Genomic DNA, 17,366 nt, shown 5'->3' with positions numbered 1-17,366 from the left:
ACTCCTCTCCTTTAGATGGAACAGCAACTTTAAAACAGGAATCATCATCCTTGGGCTGTGACAGGCAATCACCCATCACAGCACCTTGGAGTAACACACCATCACGCACTACCATGGCTATCACTGGTGGACATAACGTTCCTGGGGCTGATATGGGAATAGACAAACCACCCTCACATTGAACTTTATCAGACTGTTTAAAATAGTCTATAATATAGGACTGGGAGAGCTGAGTCCCGTTACTGTTTGCAGTCTTGGTTGCTTGTCCAGAAACACTCAGAATCTGTTCCATCGTTGGCGACACCTCTATATGGAGCTGGAAATCATCAGAATCCATCTCTTTACCAGCTGGTACAACCTCTTGGGCTCTCTTAGTATTCTTCCTCCTTTTTGTGTGTTTGTAGTGACCCACATAAGTGCCCAGACCTTGTGCTATAATGCCTTCCCCAATGCATAGTTGAGAATTAGGAGTTCATAAATAGCAGCAACAAGTGGAGGTCAGTGCCTCCTCTCCTACCACACAGATCAAGACACCAGCAGGTCCAAAGAGGCACAGTAAACCGGCTACAATCACAGAGCCTTAGGCAAGGTATTTATGCAACATGGAGCTTACCCCTCACATCTCACAATCTCTGAAATGATGTTGATGTTGTGGAGAGATTTCTTAATCCATATTCCTTGTGCTTCCATGCCACTGTCAGAGGTACCTAGGCCTAGTGCCAGCCACACCCTTGCCCCCAATCCAGGTCTTCAAATTTTTACTATGACTCAAGCTGAAACAAAATTGTTGTGGCAGAAGAAGCGAAGCTGGGCGTGTTCTGCCCTCAGGCGCAGGTATGGGCATGGGCGCAGGTGTGGGCTTGGGTCACAGGCAGTGAAATACAGGCATGCAAAGCACAGGCACAGGAACAACAAAATAGGCGCCTCAGCCACCTCGGTCCAAACAGAACCCAGTAACCTGGCTTCCTTAGACCTTAGAAAGCCAGAAATGCCCGTCGACCGTCAGCCGCTTGAACCTGCCCGTTGCGTCTGCTTCTCTCCTCTCCTCTCCACCCCGCCTGCGCGAAGGCCGCCGCAAACAGGGGCCTGGCCCGACTTCCTCCACAAGTCGGATGTGAGCAGCTCTAAGTCGTAGAGCCCAGTGCAAAGTCCGTGCGGCTCGAGAGGGATGGAGGGGCGCGAAGGCTCAAAAGCTCAAGAGCACAAGGTGCAAGGTGCAAGGGCACAGAGAGCCGGTACGGGGAAAATGGCACAACAGCTCTCTCCCTTTGATCTCCTCCGTTGAATCTGGCAACTGACGTTAGCAAACCATGGGATTAATTAAGCACTGGACATTCCAGTCCCTACACAAATGCATTCAAAGAGGGCCGCTGTGGATGCGCGTGCTCCATCGTGGCCATATTAGTGCGTTGGTAAAACATTGCGAATACATTCAAAGATGGCCACCGTGCATGTATGTGCATCCATGGTGGTCATCTTCAAATTAATTTGTAATGTTTTAACAAACCCATTTAAAGACGTTTAGCGTGATTGCAAGCACATCCACAGTGGCTGTAGAACACCAAAAAGCACTGGCAAAGCCTTTAAGTTTTACTGTGGAGATCTACTGGGTTTTCCTATGCTTCTTTGTTATTTGGTACCATCCATAGGTGGCACCCTATGGCTGCTGCCCTTTCTTGCCTTATGGAAGTGCCAGTCCTGGTTCATTGAGAAAACTGCTAGCCATATAATGCAATACATTGGTAATGCATGGTAGGTAGAAATAATGGAATCTCACTGAATAGTTGTCATGTGAGTTATATGCATAAAATAATCCATAAAAGCAAAAGTTGACTTATAATTCCATTCAACCGATTAAATATGCAGAGCCTAAGAGTGTACATGAATTCTCCATAATCTTTGCCTCAGCCCAGTCCATAGACGCTCGAATGTGGGTGACATCAGGCTTCCTGTGTCTATGGTCCAAGAAGTTCAGAAATGGAAAGTGAGTTTTTAAATAGATAATCTTCACGTTTCCGGTAAAGAGAGGAATATTTACATTTGCTCCTTTGCCCAAAGCAAAATAAATACTGTGTAACAGAGCTTGGCAGAGTGTCAGTGCGGTGCCACTGCAGCTCAGCAATGCACAGCGTGGCTGCAAAGAACCCTTTGTGCGTTGTAGGTTCTATTGAGCCAACTTCACGCTGTGTACGTGAAAACAGTCTCTAGTAGTGAGCAATGGCTGTGTGCGACTTTGTGAATCAAGGATAGGCTACCATGGTGCTGTTTTCTGCCACTTGTACACCACACCGTCTCACTTTGCAACGTAGCACACTAAAAATAACAAGCATTGTCAAAGCCAATAGGTCTTACAGAATTTGATGTGTGTGAATGGATGAAGGCAAACATATGTCAGTGTTGCTTCAGTGAGTGACTCAATTGGTTATTGACAGTGCATGGATAAATGGAGGTGTATCTGCGTAGATGAGAAACCTTATGGATGGACGGATGGATGAGTGCGTTCATAAAGGTTGGATGGATGGGTGACTACTTGAATTGTTGAAGGTGTGTTCGACTCAATTGGTTAGTGACAGTGCATGGATGAATAGAGGTGCATCTGCTTATATGGAAGACCTTATGGGTGGATGGATGAGTGCATGCATGAATGCTGGATGAATAGAATTCTTGAAGGTGTGTTTTTTATGTGAGCATGGATGCCAGCATGTTGCGTATTTGTACCGGTATTTATGGTGATCTGTTCATGTTTATAGAAGCCTGTAGGTGTTTTGTTTTGTTCTACATCTGCACTGTGCATGTGTACACGGATATATACTGTACATGTATACAGGCCTGCAATGTTGTGGAATGTTTTATTTATTTACTTTAGTACATGTATATGTGCTCGCTGCAGTGGTGTAAATACTCAAGATACATAGAAGTCTGCAATGCACTTGCTCAGAGACACCCACAATACATTTATCCATTAGAACCTGTATGTTTTGGAAAACAGGCATTTGTGCCTGAGCTCTTTGTTTATTAGGGCAGTCCATGACCGTATCATACAAAGTGAGCACAGAAAGTGTTGAATCGTCCCTGCTACGGTTTTAGGCTGAATGGTAAATTAAGTGACAAAATAACAATCACAAAGCAACATAAAACCACAGTTAAAACATAAAATGCTATAATCACAACAAAACAGAACACAGCACAACCACTGCAGTCCAATACAACATCACACTGCTTTAATGCAGCGCAAAACGCAGCAGCACCACAGCAAAATGCCATAAAACAAATATGCCCAAACTTTCTAGCCCACATTATGACCTCCAGAATCCATCCTGTTTCATAAGATGCTGGTTAAATGTGTTTGGAGCAAGCACTGCTTTAGGGCATGAAAGGGAGCCAGCAAGAAATGTCGTGTCTTCATTTGGCGAAGGCACGGTTTTTAATTAGTAGAGCTGGTGTTTCAGAATCTATTTCCAAAAAAAGGCTGGCTATTTTCCAACTTCAGCACTGCACTCTTACAAATTATGCATTTTTAATGATTATTTTCTAGTCAACAATGCATTATTAATGTACAAGAGCTAACATCTCTGTTGCAGGAAAATTAGTGTTTGAAAAAATACACTTTTCTAAAAATAGTGTTGGGTTATAGCTTTGTTAGTCTTGCAAGGATTTAGACTCACAGAAATGTCACCAAACTTCGGGCCGAAACATTTAAATTATTTTGATGGAACAGAATATTAGAGAATTATATTTACAATTAAAATGTGAGAGTAACTTGGACGAATTGCGAGTGAGCAAATACCAATGCTGCATTTGTAGTGCAATATATATTAAACATGTAAAAAGACACACCAATACTCTTCCACTTAATTTTTACTCTTTTTTAAATTACCTTTTCCGAAGTCATAGTTCACGTCACTGTAGTGCACTAGTTCACATAACAACTAATGGAAACGCCAGGTACAAATACTCGTTTTTGCCAACTGTCTTGTTAAGCAACCTTTCTGCAAATGTTGTAAGTGCTCTCTGTTCTACCGCTAGAGTAAGAATATATTACCCACAGATATCTAATTAACCACTTCACACATAGGACAGCAATAAAGACTACGGGGCTGATTACGAGTGCGGCGTTCTTCCGACCACCGGACTCGCAGTGGCGCAGCAGTGGCGGTCTACCATCCGCTGGATTACGCACCAGCAATGGACCGCCGCCTGCGCCAGGTAACCGCCGTTCCCTGGCGGTGGTGTGGTGGAGGCCCAATGTAACATGATGAGTGGGACTGGTGCAGTTCCGCTGAGCATATTACGAGTTCCTTCACCGCCAGCCATTTCATGGCGGGCTCCCCACCATAAAAATGCTGGCAGTGGAGGAACAAAGGGTGCCATGGGATGCATTCAGGGAGTCAGAACATGTGCCCCCTGTCCGCTTGGACCCCCAGTTCCAGCACGGCATGGACATCACCGTCCATGCCGTGCTAGTATATGTTTGCCATTCCTATTGGGGTGCCTGTTTTTCTGGCACCACCATGGAAACGGCAAAAGGACCGTCCACCTGTATGAGTTGAATTCGTAATCAGGTCGGTGGTCCTTGCGTGGGTTTGGTGCAGCCGTGCCGGCACAACTGTGCCAAAGTAGTAATCAGGCCCTTAGATATGTATTTGAATACTATTGTATCAGCTAGTTGCCTTTAATTACATTACCCTTCTTTCTTGAGAAACTTCCTTTGACCATTGAGTGAAAGTTCTTTCAATAGTTCCGCCATAAAGCTTATGTGATGCTGTTACACTTTGAACAATTACAATCCTTAAAGTTGGCAATGTTTGAGACAGTAAAAATATCGCAAAAAAAAAAGCACTGGCAAAGCCAATTGGGCATTGGCTGTCAGCCTTTTGTGTCTTTGCCAGTGCTTGTTTTATATAATCATTGCTTTTGTAAAATGTTATTGTTATGGGAAGTACCAGACCTCTGGCAAAATATAACAAATGCCTAAAGGCAAAAATATTCTTTTAGTTTAAAAAACATTGTGATGGTAGCCTCTGTAATAAAGGAACTACATTGTGTATGGGTGTGCTGCTTCTTACAGAGCAGAATGGTATCACTTACAGAAAGTTAGCCAATGGCTGGAGTGGGCTGGCCCACCACCCCGTGCTACATGCTGTAGTAGGCAGAAGACAAATATGAATTAAACAATAACACACCAATGGATGAAGAGGGCTTGTTGAAAGCTCCTATAAGTATATGATAGCGATAATGTTATTAAAATCAAAAGGCCTTGTCTAACCCAAGACCTGAAAAGGAAAACAATTTGAAAAACACAAACTTTCCTCATTCCATTCCATTCTAACAATTGCAATTTCACCTTTTCATTCTGTCAGGCACTGATGGAGCTGATAGTTTCCCTTCGCAATATTTGTTTTTGTGGTTTTACATCAGTCGCAAGGAAAATAGGCAGACTTACGGCTTTTAAGATCCCAGCTGCATCCAGAGGAAGCCAAGCAGGATAGACAATTTCATCGTTGAGAATGGCCTCAAAGAGATCATCTTCATTCTCAGCCTCAAAGGGCGCATGGCCACAAAGCATTTCGAACAGCAGCACCCCCATGGCCCACCAGTCCACTGTTGCACCATAATGCATCTCCTTCAGAATCTGTATGGGCAGAAATGCAGCTTTACTACTTCGGATAAAGTAACATACAGACTAGTTAACTAAAAACGTAGTGATAATCATCAGATGAAGCAAAGTATCTGAGTAAACGATATCTATCTCTTAGGTATGTTTTCATTTTTTGATATTGTCTTTATAAAATATGCTCTCTCGTCAAGCAATATATTTTTATATATATATGTCTATATATATATATGTCTATATATATGTATATATATATATATAGACATACCTATATATATATTTATATTTATATATATATAAACACGAGACTGGAATTGAGTCTAAAGTTTCTCAACTTACTTATTAGTAAGAAAAGGGGGTGGGGTCATCTTTGGACAGCGGGAGTGACAGCATCCAAGGCCAATCCCGCTACATTTCCATAAACCATCGCCCACAATAATGAAGCAATTCTGCCTTAACTTGTATGATCTCTCCTTTGTAGATAGATGTCCTGGTTAGTCTTTATCTTGGTGGTTCAGGGGCCACTCATATGTGCATCCTTTTGAAGAGTCCACTGTCCAAGATGTGTTCATGGACACACTATGCCTTCAGTAAAGTCTACCCTGTTTTTCAGGGATGCTGCAGGAAGTGTGGCAGAGCGAAGGCAGCCATCAGTGGGTCAATCCGTTTCCCGCTACGTCAAGGGTGAGGCAACCGAGTATCTGCTCAGAGTGGGTATACCAATCCTCTCCATTCGGTGGAACAATGCAGAGAGGCTGGAGGATTGAGGTAAGCTCTCTGCTGCCTCAAGGGAATACCTGGGGACATCTTTCCAGGGCCTCATCATACCTAGAGCTCTACATCTCCTATTTTAGGTAAAAGTAGTTTATCAGTGTATACTCCAGTGGAAGGACCAGGGAAGAGGGGACAGTAGTCTTGTTGAGCATCCGCAGCTAATGCGCAAAGCCAAAAAGGTAGGACTGCACCTCCCTTGGTGAGGAGCAGGTAGGGTGTCAGCCCATAGTAAATGAGCTACATGGCCTTCGTGGGCAAAATGAACATCATGGACTACAAAGACGGGCTTCTGAATGGCTATTTCTAGTCATCTAGTTACAGAATGCAAAGCCTGCCTGAGGAGGGTAAGCCCATATTATGGAAGGGAAAACAAACAGAATTAGAAGGAACACTGTCACCTAGTCGTCCCTGGATGCCTATGGTAGAAGGAATAATAATACGCCCACGCACCAAGCTGAAGGGAGAGCTCCCATGGGGAAGATTAACTCCAATTGCTGGTCATTTTTCATCCAGTTTAGTGGCTGTCTGTAGGGAAAGGGAAAAGAGCCTTGTGACAGCATTATGTGCTCATTCTATGAAGACATGCAGAGGTGCAAGGGCTGCTGCTGCATTTCCTTCTCCAGTCTTAGGTTTCTCAGTACAATCTCCCTCTAGTGTGCTTGGGAGGTCCATGGCCTTCCAAGCATGTGATGGGCTGGTTGCAAGTGCAAGACCCTTCAGCGTAGATGCCAGATATCTTCTATATTAATACAGATAAAATGCTTTGGTACAGAGCTTCACCCGTCCCTTCTACCATTAGTAATTGTTGTAAGTATAAGATCTTACTATCAATTGATGCTGCTCAATTAACCCCCCCTCAGATAGATGAAAGACTGTGGCTGCCTTCCTGGAATTAAAACTCAGGACCCTAAGATAAATGCAGATGTCAGTTTGTTAACAGGGTCCTCTTTTGTTTTTTTGTTGCAGAGTTTTATATAGCACAAACCCGAATCCAATCAGGTATCAGAGCGCCTTACATAGCACCAGTTACGTTTCATGAGGACACACATTCATTTTTTGTTTTGTTAGGCACGGGGAGATTAAGTGAATCGCCCAGAATCACAGGATGTTCAGCGTCATTACCGAGACTCGAACCCAGGTCCCCAGGTCCGAGGTTGAGCGCCCTAGCCATTAGGCCAACTCGTCTCCCCAAGTCCTCACTCTTAGATAGTACTCTTTTCAGTTTATTATTACAAACCGTATCAGCAGGAGACATTTTGCTATTGTTTTTATTCCATGATTTGTAAGGTTGCGTTTTCCTAATTGCTTTGAATTCCCCTCGGATCCCCAGCCTTATTCCATGACTGGGGAGCATGCACAGAAGCAGCCGCTTCAATTCTGTCTGCTTCTGTCCGCTCCCCCTACTTCTTTTTTTGGTTGACTGAACGCTGCATGAGGGAAGGGCCAAGCTTCGGGTCTCAGTGGAAGACCTGCTTTAGCCAGAGGATGTCATTACTCTTTTTCCTCACACTGATTCACTTTAGAATGCTGAAGTTAAATGTGGATTGCCTGGCCGGTGGGTGTGGATCGGTTGGAGTCCTCTTTCTCTACAGTCTGCGACACCCTGTCCTGTAGTTTAATTCTACAGGTGCTACTTCATTGACCATTTGTGGGCCAGGCCAGCACTGGTCAGCTTGTTGTTTCTTATCCCCTGCTCAGGCTCCTTCCTTTTTTAGGTCTCGCTGAGCCCAGCGCATGCGCTGGCTCGAAGAGACATTTTGTATGTGGGCTCCAAAAAGTGCTACCAGGCCAGCCTAGAGCTACAGTGCATGTGCACGGGCGCGCGCGCCGTGCTTACTTTCACTTTCGCGGCCGCACGGCCGCTTTGATCGCGATCACGGCCAACGCTTGTTTTTCATTACTACAAGCTTCCTGCGTCGCGCGGCCAATGCTTATTTGGACTTGGACTGCCGAATTCCAGACTGAAGCTCATGTGCGCAGAGGTGCCAACATGTCGGAAGAAAATCGCTCTAGAAACTCGTCCCAGCGATCCGGTTACATTCTCTGCAGACCCGCAGGGCTGTGTCAAGCGATCTCCGTGCCCTCCTCACCGCCTCGCTCTGCCCAGCATTGACTTGTATTCTCGTGAGACTCCCCGGGCCCTTTTAGAAGCATTGTGCGCGTTCAGTTGTGTCTCGCGCCGACTTGTGTGGATTTAATCCTGCGTTTTCAAGAGAGCGCTGTGTGAATCGGATTTCCGGTCTCTACTAAATTGCTGACCTTAAAGACCTGGGTTTGAACCCGAGGTTAGGCACTTGGCAACGATAATGACAGACTTTAAACATCACTTTATATCCTTGTCGCTCAAAATGTAAATAATGCCTATCGTTATAAATCATCTATAAAGTGAAACGCCCCAATGACACAATTGCACATTTTCTTATCCTAATTTCTGCAACTCTTTCTGAAATATACCTCACACTCCAAACTTGTTTAATAACAGCACTTCAAGTCAGAAGTGCCCCTACTATAGTGGAAATTCCATTTGTAAAGTGCACGGATGGTATCCTTACAGCCAGGTCTGCAGATCTAGCCAGTACCCACCAATAACAAAATAATCCCCGATGCAACACAATCGGGTCCTTCGATTCAAGAACATTATTCTGACGTGTAATCCTAAAAAGGCCCCCGGATGGATTGTCTTTTATATATATATATCGCGAGCTTTGAAGTATTAACATTACGTCTCATGCTCTCCAGATTGTAGTACGCAATGTATAGTGCAGTAGCATTTGCAAATCATCATTGTACATCTACTATGTAATAAGATTTTTATTTGTTACATTATTTTTTAAATGGTCAGTTTTTCATCTGTAATGCCTTGTCCCTGCAGAATAGGTTGCGACTGTCCCCTCTGAATTTAGTCTATGGTTGCCAAGTCGGTATTTTGTCATTTGGTGGCTATGTTCTTGCATGGAATCATCGTTCAAAAGTTTCATATGAGAAAGCAAGAACCCTACAGGGAACCTATAGATCATTTGTATGAATGAAACACCAATCTGTGTTGCGTTGTGATAAGTATTTGATGACCATTGGCAAAAGCTGTAAGTGTGGCCATTTTATAAACAAAGTGCTTTGATCTTCACTAAGGACCTTACGATGGAAACATTTTGTAATGGGTTGTCATTGAAAGGACCACTTTAGAAGTTTTCCTTTATTAATACCAGTTCCAACCTGCAGACAAGTGGCTGAAGTTAAAATTCTGTCACAGAAATGTAGTTACCGAGCGGCTGTGTTATTACCATTGTTAGTGGCAGCCCAAAAACACTGCCACTACTGTAAGAAACTGTAGAAATGCAAGAAGGATTCAAAGGTAAACGGTGTTTGTAGACTGTAAACACAGTAGACAGCCTTTGAAATATCACCCCACGCCATCATTACAGTGATTCAGCATAAATATAAATCCATTTCTAAATTGCATTCTTTATCATGCTTAAATCCTACAAATACCGTAAATGTCATACCCTTGTTGTGAAGAGGAACGACAGTCTGGCATATCAGACTCTGAGGTGAAGATGAGAGGTTTGGGAGGGTCCTAAGAGTAGCAGCCTTGCTGGTGGACTGGACGCTGGTAATAAAAAATGGTGGGTACAGCAGTGGGGGGAGGGGGGCTTATTAATAATTGTATAAAAACTTACCTGAAGCTGCTGGCCGCCTCGTGCCTCAGCGCTCCTCTGTATTTTTGCTCATAGCCCTGGGACACAGTCAGAGACTCCCCATCCAATACCCGCGTTACTCTCATGCTATTACCAAGCATGAGAGCAGCGCATGGATTGGTCTCAGCGGAATAGGTTAATGCTTGCTCAGGCACAGGAAGTCTCTGCCGTGTCTCCACCCGGCTGTGTAATGCAACTGGGTTGGAGAAACCTAATTGCACATGTCTGTTTGGCAGGCCTAAGAGGCCCGGCAAACTGACATGTACACTTCTAAGTGCACTCCACTCCACTCCTGCTCCCTCCCATGGCCCAGCCCCTGCACACGCTTGGCTCAGTCAGCAGCTGACAAAACGCTAATAAAATATTTTATTTTTCATCTGCTGGCTCTGAGCCAGTGGGGCGATGCTCCTCCGTCATTGCGGAGGAGCTTCAGCTGAGAGGACCGAAGTGCAGCCCTCCACTAGACCGGTAGGGTCTGGGAAGAGTTTTTCCAGCAGGGACCAATACTTCCCCACCACTGCACCAGCAAATGCTGGAACCGACATTGGTGCAAGAAGCTCCTTTAGCTGTGTGGCTCCAGTGGGCATGCTGTCAGCTGTGATGAGGTGGTGGTCTTTCACTATCTGCACACTGTGTTGTAAGTACCTGTCCAATGGCGCTAACATTGGGCCTTGCGGACGCTGTTGACCCTCCCCAATGGGGGCAACATTATTGCCCATCCCTTATGTCCATGACCTGCAGATACTGAGCAGTAACTAGTGCCCTCTTTTGCTGCCTTTGAAAGGTTACCTTCCCTATAAACAGCCATAAGCCATCACATACAATGCTTGAGACATAAGATATCCAAAGGCAATCCTGTTGACCGATCCAAAACCAGAATGACACTGGTAATAATACCAGCGGCTGAAGAGGACGGACCTTTCACCTATTCTATATATCTGTTCTGTGGACTGATTGAACTTGTGAATGAGACTCCAACTGATCGTGTATGTGTGCACGCTTGTGTGGAGTGTTTTTAAACCTTGGCTGTTGGTTATTTTGTTTATGCAGGTACAGGTTACACATTTTACAACATGTGATCTTTTTTTAATTCAGCAGCTGGTTTTGGGTAGTTCAGACTGGCGGGGATACTGGGTGAAAGAGAAGTGGTGCCCTGCTGAGGATCTGCAAATTCTTCTGCATTCTCTTTACATAGGCTTGAATAGCACTGAATTTACACAAGTTGTTGCGAGCTCTTTTCTCCTTATAAACCTTCCGTTTTCCTTCTACTTGAATGGAATTCTCTTTTCACTGCTCCTATGGGACAGAACAGCAACTTCTCAAGGAGATAGCAATCTTAAGTGCCAGGCCACATGTCTTTTATTATGCTGCCAGAGTCTAAACAATTGGAACTTTTGACACCACGCCAGACTTCTTGGGGCAGGGAGGAACTGATAACAGTCAACAGTTTTACACTGGCTCAGTTACTGCTCACACATTAAGCCACGGGTCACGACAAAGGAACATGCAGCTTTGTTATACCCTACATCCTTATATCCCAACTTTTAAGTGTGCTGCCGCAGTCTCTAACAGAAGTACATTTAAGAAACAATTGCAACATTTCACACCATGCCACACTGCTTGGCACATCTTTCTTTCTTTTTTGAAGCACAAGGTGTGAATACATTTAAAACAGACTGAACTGATAGAATAGCCTAAAGGCAGCATTACGTTTTTAGCCAATTACAACGCAGCTTTCTAAAACAAGCATTTGCAAAGCAATATGTATCGCATTTGCGAGAGTTTAAGCTTTTAGCATTGTAAATGGCAATGCTTTTATTTATGTTTTAAATACCAAAACATAAATAAGAGGCATTGTCATTTACAATGCCATGAGCTCAAACTTGCGTAAGTGCGAGACCTATTGCATTGCAAATGCTTGTTTTAAATTCCTGTGTGGGGGTCGACCAAAACATCCTGGAGGAGGGGTGGGTGCATTCTGACTAGCTGGAACTAGGACCACCCTGGAGCTAGGAGTATTCAAATCTGAAAGTTTTTGGTTAATCTTGGGTGGCTGATAATCTATTGCCCCTGTTTGCCTTTATCCACTTTGACCACTGGTCCATGTTATAACATGGTGCTCCTTTTCTCCCTGGTGGTGGTCTTAAATCTTTTTCCTTTTCCAGCGAGTTTGAAGTTTGCCCCTAATGTGACTTAGTTTAATTTGCCAGGGACTCTTAAAGAGTATTTGAATAACTATGTTATTGAGGGTCATGGGTGGAGTGGTGGTCCCTTTGACTCCAGTACATTGAAGTTGGCATTATCAACACCTTTCTTACCCATTCTTATGGAGGGTAGATATAAGAATTTTAGTATTTAAAGCATGTAACTTTAAAATTATTGTCATATTTATTTTCTTTCTTGTCACATTGGGTTTCACATTATTGTATTTGTCTGCTTTGTTATATTTGCTGCACTTTTGTAAACACTGTACAATCTTTTTTACCATCTCAACATTTAATGCACAGCACTTTGGATTACAACAGACAATATATTTAGTGAATGAAAACATCTTTAATTATCCTAAATAATTAGACTTGTTACTTTTACTATACCTCAGGTGCAATATAGTCAGGTGTGCCGCAGAATGTTGTGGTTGTCTTTCCATCAAAGATACCCTCTTTACACATTCCAAAGTCGGCTAACTTGCAGTGGCCTTCATTATCCAGCAACACATTATCAAGCTTCAAATCCCTAGAAAAAACAGACATATTTCTAAGAAACTATGACGATTTCAATATTATGCAAAGAAGCATACTGTCTGAACACTCTACTGAATAAAAAATAAAAATTGTCAAATTGCATTGCTATGGGAGAGGTTTTGTGGCTGGATGCAGAGAAGCTGCTATGTGAAAGGGATGCAGGTATTCATTTGTGCCTGCTCCTTCTGCGCCTAAAGTGATAATCTGTAATTGCACTCCAACAAACCCTTTTCTCCATCTAATTTTGTGCTAAAGTTTTGGACCCATCTAATTTTATCATGGTGATATCACTTACACAGAAGGCTAGAGAATAGATGAGAATCTACAGAAAAAAATTGGAATATACATTCTAAGATCGGAACCACAGCTGTGGTACAATGCTAGATTTTTACCTTGACTACTTTTGCTAGGTATAGAGCTCCCTGCACTTTACCCCTGCCAACCAGCGGTAAAGTGTCTGTGCTCAACCTGATTGGCATATTTAACTTACCTATTCAGTCCTTAGTATATGGTGCCACAGTGTGCTCAAGGCCTTAAGGTTAAATGCTACTCATTGTAATATATTGCCAATGTAAACATGACTGCAGGCCAATATTGAATCTAATATTGGATATATCCCTTTAGTAAGCAGCTACAGAGTTCATGTTTGGACTTTTGAAAATATTTGTTGCAACTCCAATTAATTGGCAAATTCGATTTTGAATAAATATTTTACAACTGGTACTTTAGAAAGATTACCTGTTGCCTGTCTACCACCCCTAGAAGCTCATTTGCTTGAGCTTCCAATTGTCACTCAGGAGCTGTATAGCTCTCCGATGAGGTGTGAACTTGCTCCCAAAGCTGAGATAAAGGCCTTAAGTATGGGGAGGAATTTTGTTTCTCTGGCAGGATGACAATTTGGGCTGTGCCAAGGAACTTAATTAACTTCAAAAGTGTATACACTATCACAGGTAGATGCAGGTAACGCCTGTGCCTGCCCCTTTCCTTTGCCCAGCTCACCAGTCAGGCACCATGCCCAGTGGGAGAGACACTGCACCCAGAACCTGTTTTGAGTGACCACAGAGGAAGGGTTGCTCATTTCTCTGGTGACACCTGAAGGGTAGAGACTGAAGCTATGCTTAGGGGAAGAAAGGTTCTACCTTTGTGGTTTGGCACATAGAAGGGCATTTGGAATTGACTACCGAAAAACACACAAGTAGTACTACAAAAGTGGAGTGCAGATGAGTTTCCCCCAACACAGGCTGGCCCTGGGTACAAATGTGGCACCCACAGTGCCCTCCTGATATCACTTCTGGACCTGTGGACAGATAGAAGAGGACTGGAATAGTTGTTGATTACCTGAGAAAAGCCTTGAAAACCAGATCTGCTCTCCCTCTTGTATAAAGGACAAAGAAGTGGACTCCAAGGGTTATAAGGATTCCTCCTGTTTGGGCTACAGGGACAAAACAAGCTTCAATAGACATTTTTTCAGCATTCTCTGCTGATCAGTTCCAGCTGGATTTGCCCTACACCCTACTTCTGACATCTGCTGGAGTGTCTTGATCCTCAAGTACCTGGACCCTTGGCTGGTGCCACAGTGTACTCCTCCTAAAATGCCCTCAAACCTGGTAACCAACGGGGTACCAGGACCAACCTGACAAGTCAATCTGACGGAGTTGCATTGCGGCTGGGCTATAGATACTAGCTTACCCAGGTCTCAATAGGGTTTATGGGTATCCTCCTGTACTTTGTTTCTACAGGCTATAGATTCAGGCTGCTACTGCTACAGTCTTCTCCACAGCAGCAAATCAGAATATGGGTGTTAAATTCAAATTTCTCTCACTTGGAGCATTCCTGCCAAAAGTCCACAGCTTCCTTGAGACCTCGTCAAGCGGCTATATGACAATGTGGAGCCCTCTTCGCACACAGCCTTCTGCCTTGTCCTGCTGATTATTTTTGACTTCCATTACAGAGACTAAGTTCGAAGGTAAAAGTTTTCACTGGGATGAACCTTGTCTTTGTATTTGACTTGCAACCTATTGCGATCAGCCTTAAACTTTACCCATGTCCCGGTAACACCCAACCAGATAACCGCAGTTGGTGCTTGATGCTTTTTGGCTGTATTTTGAATCCTAACTTGAAAAACTCATAAATCCAACTCTATTTTTGTTGATTTGGTATCATTTTATTTATTAAAGTTTACTCTATTCTGTTAAATTGTTTAGGGATTTTTCTTGTGTTGTCTTTTGACTTTATTACTGCATACATTTTTACACATTGTGTCTAAGTAAATCCGTGCTCCAGCAACCAGGGGGTTGAGCTCAGGTTAATTTAGTGACTTTGGAGGGTCACCTTGACAAGGATTGTATTTATTATTTGAGGTGGATCCTTACTTCCCTCAATTAATACCCCAATGTCTTACAGAATTGATCATGAAAAACAAAAAGTTGATTAGTCTATTGGTGAGATAATCTCAGCCACTGATATTTACTCGGAGCCATAATACAGTCCATTGTTTTTCTGCCCACTTTACCACCTGAGAGAGAAACCAGCCATATAGAAACAGCCTTCGTCCTGCCCAAAAATAAATAGCCCAGCATGAATTGCCAGTTTCTGAGCTGCAACACAAAGCAACCCTAGATAGGGTTCAAACTATTTGGGCCTCGTCCAGTTGCACCAGCCTGGTGCAACTGGAGTCCTAGGGCACAGTAAGCCTAGGACTCATGTCTGGAGATACTCATCATACTAAGGGTGTCTCACTGACGAAATCGAAGTGATTGGTGGACTGCTTCAATTACTCAGCCACTAATAATTACTCTGGACCACAATCTAGTCCATTGATTAATCAGATAATGGAAAGTTATATTAAGTGTGTGCCTTTTCTCCAACATTGCATTTTAAATCGAGACACCATAAAACATGCATTAAACTTTTGAGGTTCACATGTGAGGGGTTCACCTTCCTTGACAAATCACAACAGGCCGGTTAAGGGTTTTAGTCTTTACTCTTAATGCAGGCTTGTAGTTTTTATTTGATACTACTCAGTCTCTCCAGCTGATGCCTCACAAATGTATCGTCAGGAAATAATAGAATTCGCAGGACTACTGATGGTCCAATACATTTCTTTTCTTCAGCTCCCTTAGTAATAAAATTTCTTAATGCCTTCATGAGCTTCTTCCTCTTCTAGCGGATGGGCAGATAAGGGGGTAGCAATGAATGCCCTATTGTGTTTTATCCAAATGCTGCGTCCCTTAAATGACCCATTTTCACCTTTTATATTCAGCCTTCTTGCTGTTGAACCTCCTGATCCAGTCTTGCATTGCCAGGAAGGGGGTTCCTGATTTTTCAGTTCTACCTTTATTTTGCATATCTCCACCTCACTACTAAAGCCGCCTGGCTTTTGTTGTGTGGAGAAGCCTCTCTCAGGTGGCATAGAAAAAATGAAGGAGCCCTCTGTAGAATGTGGTGAGGGGCCCCTGCCACACCCATATATTACAGATATTTCTAGGCCTTGGACTGACAGGGGCCCCCTTATGGGGCTGCGGGAGAATGAGTTAGGGCCCTGTCTCTCTCTTTTCTCCATAGCCCCCTCCCCTCTGGATGTTAAGGAGGTATTCTAAGCCACCTCTTAATATTCTGTATGCACTGTAGAGTCCATCATCTGCCCTACACCAAGAGAACGCCCTTGAAGAAATGCAAAATCTGGTATACATGAGACATGACCACTAGTCGGCCTTTCCCTTCCTCTCTGCTCCACCCATCGCTGTTATTGGATGCCGTTCCTGCCACTTTCCATAGTGTGTGAACTGTGCCTGAGGGGCTATTAACTCCTGCTCTGTAACACTCCCTGACTGCTGTGCAGTGCGCTCCCTGCTACACTGGCCCAAAATATATGCAGATGCTACACACACAAAACTTTAAATTATATGTGGAGATTTAGTTTTACTTTTTAACAATACCCAAACATTCCCAGTAGTACGCAGGGGTGGTTTCTTCACTTGGGTGGAGGAATGCCACTCCCCCGCCCACTGCTAGCCTCGCAGGAAAAATAAAATGGCTATGAAACGATTTAATTGCCATTTTATTTTTCCAACGTGTGCACTCATTGCACTGCAGCAGCCCCAGCCCCAGCCCAGATATGTGGGGCATGTCCTCTGCTGCTGATTGGCAGCAGGAAACAGGAGCAGTAGCTGGCTGGATGCTCCAAAATGTGCATGTCACTTTGGCCAGCCGTCTGGCGCCTGCCAAAGTGACATGCACACTTTGAAGCTCTCCACCTAGCTTTCTTAGACAGCTGGGTGGAGACAAGCAATTGAAGGAGCTCAATCCAGTCCTGGTGCTGCTCTCACAGCAGGAGAGCAGCACTAGGGTTGGTTAAGGGAGTTGGCTAGGGTCCATGCTGGAGTGGAGAAGAAGATCGGGAGGAGCGAGGACGTGCGAGCCAGGTAAGTGATTTATAGTTTGTGTGCTCCTAGCTCATGTGTTTGTGAGTGTGTATATCTGTGCACATGAAGTTGTGTATGTTCCTGTAGCTGTGTGTTTATCTTTTTGTGCGTGTGTGCG

General features: G+C 43.8%; 1 protein-coding gene across 1 annotated transcript in view; it reads right to left on the bottom strand.

Annotated features, from left to right (window-relative positions):
- PRKCH (protein kinase C eta) overlaps positions 1 to 17,366 on the bottom strand; it is a 536,393-nt gene that overhangs the window by 27,495 nt on the left and 491,532 nt on the right. Inside the window, exons 11-12 of the mRNA XM_085626180.1 lie at positions 12,678 to 12,816; positions 5,444 to 5,632 (exon numbers count right to left, since the gene is read on the bottom strand). Of these exons, the coding sequence (XP_085482306.1) occupies positions 5,444 to 5,632; positions 12,678 to 12,816 (328 nt within the window). The remainder of the gene's footprint in view (positions 1 to 5,443; positions 5,633 to 12,677; positions 12,817 to 17,366) is intronic.

This window comes from Triturus cristatus, chromosome 9 (assembly GCF_964204655.1).
Source record: "Triturus cristatus chromosome 9, aTriCri1.1, whole genome shotgun sequence".
In the NCBI taxonomy this organism is placed as follows: Eukaryota; Metazoa; Chordata; class Amphibia; order Caudata; family Salamandridae; genus Triturus; species Triturus cristatus.
This window is presented reverse-complemented; position numbering and strand designations above follow the sequence as displayed.